The sequence below is a fragment of the Leucoraja erinacea genome, chromosome 7 (assembly GCF_028641065.1).
Source record: "Leucoraja erinacea ecotype New England chromosome 7, Leri_hhj_1, whole genome shotgun sequence".
In the NCBI taxonomy this organism is placed as follows: Eukaryota; Metazoa; Chordata; class Chondrichthyes; order Rajiformes; family Rajidae; genus Leucoraja; species Leucoraja erinaceus.
The window spans coordinates 24,920,625-24,932,692 of NC_073383.1; the positions used below are offsets into that span (position 1 = coordinate 24,920,625).

Below are 12,068 nucleotides of genomic sequence, written 5' to 3' on the forward strand. Positions count from 1 at the left end.
CGCTCCATACCCCCTGATCCCTTTAGCCACAAGGTCCACATGTAACTCCCTCGTAAATATAGCCAATGAACTGGCCTCAACTACCTTCTGTGCCAGTGAATTCCAGAGATTCACCACTCTCTGTGTGAAAAATGTTTTCCTCATCTCGGTCCTAAAAGATTTCCCCCTTATCCTTAAACTGTGACCCCTTGTTCTGGACTTCCCCAACATCGGGAACAATCTTCCTGCATTTAGCCTGTCCAACCCCTTAAGAATTTTGTAAGTTTCTATAAGATCCCCCCTCAATCTTCTAAACTCTAGCGAGTACAAGCCGAGTCTATCCAGTCTTTCTTCATATGAAAGTCCTGACATCCCAGGAATCAGTCTGGTGAACCTTCTCTGTACTCCCTGTACTTTTGTTGTAAGTATGACAATTAAACATTGCTGAAGAAGGATCTCGACCCGAAACGTCGCCCATTCCCTCTCTCCAGAGATGCTGCCAGTCCCGCTGAATTATAGTTACACAAACATGCTGGAGAAACTCAGCTGGTGCAGCAGCATCTATGGAGCGAAGGAAATGGGTAACATTTCGGGCCGAAACCCTTCTTCAGACTTATTTATTACATTTTTGATATATTGCATCTTGTTGTGTCTATTGACACGCTTGACTCTCTTGATTTTAGGTCCGCTAACCTATTTGGAAGAACTCACCTGAATTGTTCCTCGTGTCACCTAACAGTATTCGATTTGGCGGCGTGATGTTCGCCGCTGTCGCCATTTGCTTGGAGAAGCAAGTCCAGGGTCCCAGGAGTTACTCGGTGCGGGCGGACATTTTACCCTCCCCCCGCCCCGCACCGCGTTGGGGATTCTGTTGCTCAGCAACCACACCGGAAGCGTGCGGGGCAGAGGAGCGTCCCCGGCGGAATGTTTCCTCCGTTGCCAGGCGACGTGCGCGGGGGCACGTGGAGTGGCGCGAACAATGAGTGGAGTGTGCCGGCGCCGCGCGTGCTCCGGGCCGTGACCAGAGCGGTGCCACTGAGCTACTGCTCCCCTCCCTCGCACCCACCCAGGGACGATCATTCGTACCAGATGAAGCTCTTTTGAGGAATATATTGTTTCTTTGAAGAGTCGTACGCAAGGTATTTTTTTAATTTAAGCGACTGAAAAATAAGAGGTTGCTGCAGGCTTCGGAAAGCTCTGGGTTATTAATAGTGTCCGCCTTGTGCTGGAGGTTTGTTATTACCCTTGATCCTTGCAATGAACTTGGGCAAATAAATTCTGCCCTCTTTTGGGCCTACTTAAACAAGACAGTTGGGAGAGTAGTGCGAGTAAATTGCACCTGCAGCATTTCTCCAAACGGTTAAGAAAATCCGGAATTGATCTGTAAATGTTATAATCCTATAAATTGGTTCAAGCATCGATGTGGTTTATTATTAGGAAACACGGGAACACATGCTATAAAATGGGATTAAAATTTGCCCTCTTTCTATATCTGGTGTCCTTCACTAATGTATTTTTCCTGGTTATAGAAAACTATCTTTTATTTTGTGGTTCGTTTTGTTATTTTTCTTTTGAAATGTAATTTTATTAATGGCTTTGATACCAAGTAATTAGTAAAAACAATATGAATGCTGGAAAAACGCAGTCGGTCTTTCTCAATTCTGATGAAGGGTGTTCAACCTGAAAATTAACGGCTTCTCTTTCTACAGATACTGCCAGATGTGCTGATATTTTTTTAACACCAGCATTTTGTTTTTTTAAATCTCAGTATAATATACCAACCTAGATATTTACCCTTAAATAAATTGTACCCTTCTAAAGAGCTGTTCACAGATAATATAAATAACTAAATCCTCTATTTTGTGAAGAAGGGTCTCGACCAGAGAAAACATAGAAACATAGAAAATAGGTGCAGGGAGTAGGCCATTCGATCATCCAACCCTTCGCCTTCCTGCACCTCCGCCATTCAATATATGATCATGGCTGATCATCCAACTCAGTATCCTGTACCTGACTTCCCCCTTATCCTTCTCTCCATACTTCCCCCCTGACCCCTTTAGCCACTTAAGGGATCCCTCCCTCTTAAATATAGCCAATGAACTGGCCTTCATATGAAAGTCCTGCCATACCAGGAATCTTTGGCAGAGAATTTCCACAGATTCACCACTCTCCAGGTTTGTGCCCAAAAATGAAACCTCCCTTTTTCTCATCTTGATCCTAAATGACTTCCCCCTTATCCTTAAACTGCGATCCCTTGTTCTGGACTTCCCCAACATCAAGAACAATCTTCTTGCATCTAGCCTGTCCACTGCCCCCCCCCTTAAGAATTTTGTAAGTTTCTATAAGATCCCTCCTCAATCTTCTAAATTCTAGCACGTACAAGCCGAGTCTATCCAGTCTTTCTTCATATGAAAGTCCTGCCATCCCAGGAATCAGTCTGGTGAACCTTCTCTGTACTCCCTCTATGGCAAGAATGTCTTTCCTCAGATTAGGAGACCAAAACTGTACACAATACTCCAGGTGTGGTCTCACCAAGACCCAGTACAACTGCAGTAGAACCTCCCTGCTCCTATACACAAATCATTTTGCTATGAATGCTAACGTACCATTCGCTTTCTTCACTGCCTGCTGCACCTGCATGCCTACTTTCAATGACTGGTGTACCAGGGCGATGCATTTTTGGGAGGTTGGAAGGAGGGTATATACAGTTAATAGCAGGACTTTTTACTGCAGCAATGATGTGCAGAGGGATTTTGGAGTCCAAGTTCATAGCCCACTGAATGTGGCAGCACAAGTGGATAGGGGTTTAAGAAGACGTATGGCTGCTTGCCTTCATTGCTAGGGACATTGAATATAAGAGCCAGGAAGTAATGGTGCAGCTTTGGACAACTTTAGTTTGGCTGCATTTAGAGTATTGTGAGCAATCCTGGTTGCCACATTACAGGAAAGATGTGGAGGCTTTGGAGAGGGTGCAGAGGAGGTTTACCACAATGCTGCCTGGATTAAAGGGTTTCCGCTACAGGGAGGGGCTGGATAGACTTGGATTGTTTTCTCTGGAACATCGGAGTTTGAGGGGAGACTTGATAGAAGTATATACAATTATGAGAGGGATAGACAGTCAGAATCTTTTTCTCCAGGGTGCCAATGTCCAACAGTGGAAGGCGTAACGAAGGTGAGAGGGGCAAAGTTTAATGGAGATGTCCGGGGCAATTTTATTTTTTACATAGAGTTGTGGGCGCCTGGAACCCACTGCCCAGGGTTGGTGGTAGAGGCGCTGATACCTCTACCACCAACACAGGTGTTTAAGAGGCTTTTAGATTGGCATGTGGAGGTGTAGGGAATAGTGGGATATGAATCATGTACAGGCAGATGTGATCAGTTTAACGGCACAAACATTGTGGGCCGAAGGGCCTGATCCTGTGCTGTACTGTTCTATGGATGTCCTCTTTTGATAGTTCGTCATATTCTCTCCTTTCAGATAGTCATCCAGCTTCCTTTTGGGAGCAATTAAATTTGCCATGAGGTTGACACTTCCAGGTTTGGAAGTGCATTTATAGATCCTAACCACACATTATGTTTAACTTTAAAAAAGAAAATCCTTGTGTCTCTTGTGTTTTTTGCCAATTACCTTCATCAAACAAATTCTTCACTCTGTAAATTAGAACATTTTCTTTCTGCTCGGAATATGGAGAATTTTTTATTTGCAATCTCCTCTGTTCCAAGTAGAACAAACTCCAATTTCTCCAGGCCATTCATGTAACTGAGCTCCTTCAGACCTGGTAAACAAAAATGCTGGAGAAACTAAGCGGGTGAGGCAGCATCTATGGAGCGAAGGGAATAGGCGATGTTTCGGGTCGAGACCCTTCAGTCTGAAGAAGGGTCTCGGCCCAAAACGTCGCCTATTTCCTTCGCTCCATAGATGCTCTCACCTGCTGAGTTTCACCAGCATTTTTGTCTACCTTCGACTTTCTACCATCTGCAGTTCTATATCCTGAGAATAAACTGGAACAAAAGTGAAATTATGGCAATAAAACCCCGCAAGAGCCGACACACCTTTTAATATTCCTTTTCAGAATTGCTACAGAAAAATTTAAATATCTGGGTGTCCAAGTAACCAGAAAATATACTTCTTTATTCAGTGCAAACTTCCCGCCTCTAATTACTAAATTAAATGCTATTATCTCTGAACTAAATATACAATATAGGGTAAACATGCAACATGTTTATTATTTTACCTTTTTAAAATAAGACATGTGTGCAGTTATATAAAACACTTCTTCCTTTTTGTTTTTTAAAATAGGAGGCTATCCAGACAATGAAGAGTTTACTCGTTTTTGATTTTGACCACACAATTGTAGATGGGAACAGTGATACTTGGGTTGTGAGATGTACTCCTAAAAAGAAACTTCCAGACTGGCTTCGTAAAAAATATGATGGAAAACACTGGAATGAATACATGCAAAGCGTCCTCAGTTACATTGGAGACCAAGGAATCAAAGAACCTGAGATAAAACAGGTTATGGAATCTATACCATATTGTTCAGGAATGGTTGATCTCCTAAAGTTCATCTGCCAAAACAAGGATAAAGTTGACTGCCTTATTATTTCTGATTCCAACACAGTTTTCGTCAATTGGATCTTAGAGTTTACAAATACAAGGTTGGCTTTTGATAGCATTCTCACAAATCCGGCAACCTTTGATGAACAAGGTTACCTTAGAATTAAGAATTTTCATTCTCATTGTTGCCCACAATGCCCTGATAATCTTTGCAAGAGAAAAGTGTTAAATGAGTTTATTGCTGCTCAACAAAAAGTGGGAGTACAATATAAAAAAATAATTTACACAGGTGATGGAGCAAATGACTTGTGCCCCATTGAAAGTTTGGAGGAAAGTGATGTTGCTATGGTCAGAAAAGGGTACAAGTTGGAAAAGCTGGTTAATGAAATGGTTGAAATAGACTCTTGTCATATGCGACCATTCATAGTGATATGGTCTTCAGGTGAAGAAATCCTGTCTTATTTGAAAACATACCTAACTTAAGTCTCTGTTTTTAAACAAAATAAAATTAAAGCCACCATAAATGTTGTATTTAATTTTATAATTCAACAATTCATAAAATTGTAAAAATTACCGAAGAATAAAGATACTTCAGTGTGCCAATTTTATAGTTTAACGATTTCTAACAATCAAACTGTGGACTGAATTTTTCTTAGTGTAGCCTTAACTTTGTTAACTTTGGTTAACAAAGGAATTTGTCCACAGCATAACTTATTAAAAAAAATATTGGGGTTACTTTCCCAGCTGGAGAATGATAGATTAACCAAGACTATAACAATCTTGTTAAATTTAACTAATTCACCCTTGCAAAACAAAGTTATGTTCCAATATTGAGAAGCAGGTTGATATACATATCAATAAGCTCTGTGAACTGAAATTTTTAAGAGCATAATCGTATCATAAAGATGCAGTCTATAAACTCATGTTGCAGAAACGTAATTGCACATGAAAATCTATGGTTGTATGTCTGGGGAAACGTGTTCGATTTTGTGTAGTATTTCCTATTGGTAGACTATAATGCAAGATCTTTGAGTTGTTCTGCTTGCTTCTTTTTAAAGTGTATTTATGGAGGTTGATATCCTGCATGTTCTGTGCTCAGGAAGGAATTATTAATATAAAAATAATATGAATTTGTGACTATTTTACACCTATTCCCACCTCAATTTACTATATCGATTTATTTCAAAAGTGAAATCAGCAGGTAAACTTGCAGAAATGAAGTGTTCATCCTTTGTGGTAGTTAAACATCTATAAATTATGAACTTAAGACTATATGAATTGAGTCAAATAATGAATGTATAACTATACCTACATTTTTTTTTGTAATAATGCACTATTTTAGAAAGTGGTGACATGCAAGAGAATAAATAAATTAAATAAATAAAGATAATTAATAAATGTTTTATTAAACCACTGAATTTTTCATTTTAGTTTATGGTGTTTATGTCACACATTGTGATCCAGTTGAGTAAATGTTAATAACATTCTGACATTTTTGAGAAAACTCATGAAGCCGTTTGATCAGTCATTTACAGCAAGCTATATGTATAAATAAGACTTCCATTATCTGTTGCATTTAGTGAGAGTAAAAGATTCAGTTCATCAAAGGTTTCAGAGATAGTAGACCCCAGCTCTGAATAGAAACTTTTATCTTAGTAAGTTGTTATTGGTAAGTAAATTGAAAGCTTACTACTTGCCTTGTTTCCAGGCAACAATAAAAACGTTTTTTTAAAGGAACCAGGTACAATTTCTTCTTAAATCATATAGAGAAAACATGATTAATTGTTGGACTAGATATAAGAATATCCTTTGGGCATTCTCTGCCATTCATAAGATCATAGTTGATCTTTGCCTTCCATGAACATCCTTCAAAGTTAGTACTATGTTTTGTTGGTGGAATGTGCCCAACATAATCTTGCCCTACACAATCAGAATTACAGTATGAGTATTACAAAACTGCCAATCGCCACAGAAAAGGGGAATGCATGACTAACAAAATTATCCATGTTCCTTCAAATAATACTTGTAGTGCACATAAGATTCCCTTTAAAATAAGCCATACCGAAATATTTGACAGAAACTGCTAAGATTTATAGAACAATTTAATCTAGCAATTATTGTAATTACTAAAAAAAAAAAATACTCTGAGCAGTGCTTATGTTTGCTGAGGAGAACTATTTGTTTTAAGTTTCACACAGCAGAATCATCTTTACCTCCACCCTTTCTTTTTTATCATTTGCCCCAACCTGAATCCCTAATGACACCCAAATGTTTAAAGTGATTCCACTTGAACCGGCTTTATCCAAGGTCAACTACTGAAGGTGTGCATATTGATTTGGTAAATTGATGGGAAATCTTTAATAGATATTACTAGAGTTTGTTATCTTTATATGACTCACAAAGCATTGAAATAGGCCCTTCAGCCCATCTTCTCCATGCTGACCCAGATGCCCCATCTAGGCTAGTCTCATTTGCCTGCAGATGGTCCATATCAATCTCAGATTTTCCTATCCATGGACCTGTCCAAGTGTCTTTTAAATGTTGTTGTAGCTGCCCCATCTACCTCTTCAATGTTACCGCACTGGACATACTCTGATGCTGATCATGTCCTGGAATAGGGTGGCAGGCATGATCAGCCTCAAGCTTATTACAAAGCTCAAATCTCTCGCTGGGAAGAGATTTCAAAGAAAGAGTGAGGGAGATTTCCAGTGGCCATTTGGCATACCAGTGTTGGGATGAAACCAGAGCACCCTGTTGAAACCCACAAGGTCCCAGGGAGAATGTGCAAACACATACACAGGACCAAAGGGTCAGGATTGAAATTGTGGCTGGAGTACGATCTGTTGCTTCACTGCACAACCAAAGAGACTGCCAAGGAAAAAGTTATCATTGACGATTTTGGTGCTTTTGCGCTTATAAAGCATACTCGGCCATAAACACTGTCAAAATGTCGAAACAAGGAACTGCAGATGCTGGTTTACACAAATGGGCACAAAGTGCTAGAGTAACTCAGCGGGTCAGGCAACATCACTGGAGAACATGGATAGGTGACGGTATGGGTCAGGAACCTTGTTCAGTCTGAAACATAAATTGATAAATGTGAGGTTATCCACTTTGGTGGCAAAAACAGGAACCGAAGGCAGATTATTATCTAAATGGAGTCAAGTTGGGAAAAGGGGAAGTACAACGGGATCTGGGGGTCCTTGTCATCAGTCCATGAAAGTAAGCATGCAGGTACAGCAGGCAGTGAAGAAAGTGAATGGCATGTTGGCCTTTATAACAAGAGGAGTCGTGTATAGGAGCAAAGAGGTCCTTCTACAGTTGTACAGGGCCCTAGTGAGACCACACCTGGAGTATCGCGTGCAGTTTTGGTCTCCCAATTTGAGGAAAGACATTCTTGCTATTGAGGGAGTGCAGCGTAGGTTCACCAGGTTAATTCCCGGGATGGCAGGACTGTCATGTTGATAGAATGGGGCTGCTGGGGTTGTACACTCTGGAATTTAGAAGGATGAGAGGGGTTGTTATTGAAACATCTAAGATTATTAAGGGTTTGGATACGCTAGAGGCAGGAAACATGTTCCCGATGTTGGGGGAATCCAGAACCAGGGGCCCCAGTTTAAGAATAAGGGGTAAGCCATTTAGAACGGAGATGAAGAAAAACATTTTCACACAGAGTTGTGAGTCTGTGGAATTCTCTGCCTCAGAGGGCGGTGGAGGCTGGTTCTCTGCATGCTTTCAAGAGAGAGCTAGACAGAGCTCTTAAAGATAGCAGAGTCAAGGGATAGATAGTGGAGTCGGGGGAGAAGGCAGGAACGGGGTTACTGATTGTGGATGATCAGCCATGATCACATTGATTGGCTCGAAGGGCCGAATGGCCTACTCCTGCCTACTCATGCACCTATTGTATATCATCTATCCATGTTCTCTAGAGATGCTGCCTAGCCTGCTGAGTTACTCCAGCATTTTGTGTTCTTTCATATACACTGTCAACCAGTCACCATGTTACCCTTGCTTCTCTTACTGCCTACATGCCATGCTCACAACCTCATGCACAACAAGATAACTTGCAGAATTGAAGTGAGGATGATTGGAAGCTGCACTCTAGCAATGCCGTTCCAACATGAATGATTTTCCTTTCATTGAAGGCTTGAAATAGCAGCTGGCTAGAGGATTAGAACAAGACAAAAGTGGCAGACAATTTGAATAATTTACTTCACATATACAAAGTTTTCAGAAGGAATACAGAAAATTTGGAATCAAACCAGGAAAAAGAAGTTATGATGAATGATGGTTTGCAGAGAAGAAATAAATGATGAAAATTAAAGAAAGAATATCCAGATTAGTGTTGCCAAAGATATTTCCAATGAAACAAAATATAATTGATGTGTAGAAAAGAGCTGTGGTCAAATAGCAACAACCTAGCTTATTCTACCCAGAATAAATCAATTCTTTCAGGTTACAACTTAGGGTTTAGGCCCGAAACGTTGCCTATTTCCTTCGCTCCGTAGATGCTGCTGTACCTGCTGAGTTTCTCCAGCATTTTTGTGTACCTTCGATTTTCCAGCATCTGCAGTTCCTTCTTAAACACAACTTAGTCCATAAACTTCAACTATAACATCAGTTATAGTAAAAAATCAGTTCTAGTTTCTAGTTCTAGTGTAGAGGATAATGCTAGTGTACGAGTGATCGCTGGGTCGGCGAGGTCTCGATGGGCAGAAGGACCTGTTTCTGCGCTGTATCTCAAACTTAAAAGAGAAAACAGACAAGATAAAATGACAAAAGGAAATGGTGTAAATCAAAAGAATACAAGTGATGAGACAAAAAACAATAAGCAAAAGCAAAGTACAGCAAAGAGGTATAAATTAAAGCAGCAAAATCATTTTCTGGAAAATAAAACCTAGGTACTAGAGTTCCTTTGTTCAGCACTGTTTCATCAGCACCTCAGATGATGAGGACTTCACAAATCTTTGGCATGAGAGAGATTTACTCTTGCAAGCACAGAACCATCTTATGGAGCTGTCAAGGGCTCGCTTTAGAAAAGTCTTGTGATTTAAAAAAATCAAAACAAAAACAAGACTGTTTGATGTCAGCAAAATTATCTCTATAAAACAGTGAAAAGTTTGGAAAATTCTTTAGGAACATTTTAAAATGATGACCTTATTGTTGATGTTCACCATGGACCATTTAAATATATGCTGTTTGTTTCCCAAGTGGTTGAAGGCAGCAAGAGATTTCGTTACTCGAGTCACAATTTCATTTGCACGATGATAGTCTTCAAGCAAAAACTGGCAAACCTGCAATCGTTCAGTAACTTTTTCATGTGCCGGATAGTTGCTTTGTATTTCCCCTTTTCCACTTTGCCAACTTGGCAGCAAATAGTCTTGAAGAAAAGAGGTCACATAGTTTATAGGTTGCCAAAGCATGCTGTTCGTTTGCCAATTTTCTTTTCCTGAGCCTTGAAATCTGTGCCTGCTTTCCCACTATTGCTCTGAGAGTTTTGTAATTTTAATACCTGTACTAGTGCTATTTTTATTCCAATAGACTTTTCACAACTTTGATTTCGGGAGTAAATTTTTACATGTAAGAATAAGTTGTCCTTCTCAAGGCCACTGTGACTGTGGTGTTTTCTCCCCATTCTGGTTAATAAAGTTCCTTTGAAAAATTGATGGATCATTGAGGAAAGCCACCTTGCAGCAAACATCTCCATCAGTTGAATAGAGAGACAAAAGATTTAACTTCAACCCCTTAAAAGAGTAATAGCGTCCTTTAAATCCACTCACTTCCTCTACATCAAAAGGATGTAGCCAAGGGAACCCTGATGGGTTCATATTTGTCAGTCTCTTTCTGAGAAATATGGAACACCTATTATTGCAGTCCAGCTAAAAGTCAATCCCTCTCATCTTTAAAAGTTGTATATAAAATAACAGCACGAATCATTAAAGTACGTCACTTGCCTCTGGCATCTGAACAGGTAAGCAACCCTCCACCACCATGTTGTTACCAACCAATTTTAGATCCAACATTGAATTTTCCAATTTTAGGTAACTACAAAACCCTTGCTACTTACTCCCCCTGTTCCCCCCTGTTTCTTATGTGGACTTTACCCCTATCTTCCCCTTCCACCTACATTCCTTTCTCTAGCTTCACAATTCGCAACTTTCCAATCCCTTTCTAGCACACCTTCTGTCTTTTCATCTCTGGCCTTTGGATAACCATCTGTCCAGCAATAAACATCCTCACCTGTGTTGGCTTATTACCTGCCAGGCTTTGTCCTGCCCCTCCTCCCTTCCAACTTTCTGCCCCCCCCCTCCCTCCCTCCCTACAATCAGTCTGAAGAAAGGTCCCAACTCGAAACGTCACCTATCCATGTTCCCCAGAGATGCTGCCTGATCCGCTGAGCTTTTCAGCGCTTGCCCTTGTTCCTGTGGGTTTGACTCGTTTAGACCAAACTTCTACGTGGCCTTACTGACGTCCACATAAACCACCTTGCTGCTCTCATCAATATAGCGACCTCTTCAAAAAACCTCAATTAAATTAGTCATACATGATCATCCATTAATAAATCCATACTGACTATCTCGAATCAACCCTTGTCATTCTGTGTACATTAATCTTATACCTTAAACTTTTTTCCTTATTTCTCCACCATTACTTTAGACTAATTCGCCTGTATTTACTTAGTTTATCCACAGGCCCTTCTTGAATATGTATCACATTTGCTTTTTTCCAGTTATTTGGCATCTCAGAGATGCTGTCTGGCCCGCTGAGTTACTCGGGCATTTTGTGTCTGCCTTTGGTATAAACCAGCATCTGCAGTCCCTTCCTACACATTTCAAATTATCTGTCAGAGCCCCAGCAATGTTTCCACTAGTAAACTTCCTGGCGTTTCGGGTCGGAATCCTACTTCAGACTGTACAGAGAACGGACGGGGAGATTTTGACCAATGGGCCGAGTGCTGTACAGAAGACACAATTGAAATACACTGCAAAAGCTCACATTAAACCTTTGGCGAAAGTTTAGAGACACTAAAAAGTTTCGAGTTTCTGCAGAAACGCACAGAGATCTCACAAAAAATACTGCAGGATATCCAAGCCTGCACATTCAGTACTAATGCAAAACTGCCTTCTTTAACTTGGCATCAGGTACCAGTCAATTTGAACAAAGCCGATTGAGATTCCCTGTTGGTCCAATCATTTATGCCTCGTGGAGTCGGTTTCAACTGGGTACGAAACATTTTTGTGTAAATGCATCCCAAGTAAAAGTTCCTCCAATAAAATGTACGTGAAAATGTTAACTGGGAAAATGTTTAAATTATCGTGACATAATCATTTACCGTAAGAATTTATTCTGTACATTCCTTCATTTATTCTGACATTTGTTTGCCCTGAGAACAAATTGCGTTTGAAATCGCAATATACGGTTTGAAATCAGCACGCTTGTTTTTGATTTGCTGTTTTGCAAGCAGTGTCCGTGAATTTAAAAAAAACGAAAATGCTTCATATTAGTCGCCGAAGGGCGGGGTTAAGGCAGC

At 40.3% G+C, this 12,068-nt stretch overlaps 2 protein-coding genes across 3 annotated transcripts in view; one reads left to right on the top strand and one right to left on the bottom strand.

The window, feature by feature from the left end:
• cfap210 (cilia and flagella associated protein 210) overlaps positions 1-842 on the bottom strand; it is a 31,485-nt gene extending 30,643 nt beyond the window's left edge. For both annotated transcript variants that reach the window (XM_055637999.1, XM_055637998.1), the window contains exon 1: positions 691-842. In XM_055637999.1, the coding sequence (XP_055493974.1) occupies positions 691-757 (67 nt within the window). In that variant the 5' untranslated portion in view covers positions 758-842. The remainder of the gene's footprint in view (positions 1-690) is intronic.
• Positions 832-6,274, top strand: phospho2 (phosphatase, orphan 2). The gene is made up of 2 exons (XM_055638000.1): positions 832-1,118; positions 4,280-6,274. Exon 2 carries the CDS (start codon positions 4,295-4,297, stop codon positions 5,018-5,020), a length of 726 nt encoding a protein of 241 aa, XP_055493975.1. The 5' UTR covers positions 832-1,118; positions 4,280-4,294; the 3' UTR covers positions 5,021-6,274.
• Positions 6,275-12,068: the final 5,794 nt, after the last annotated feature.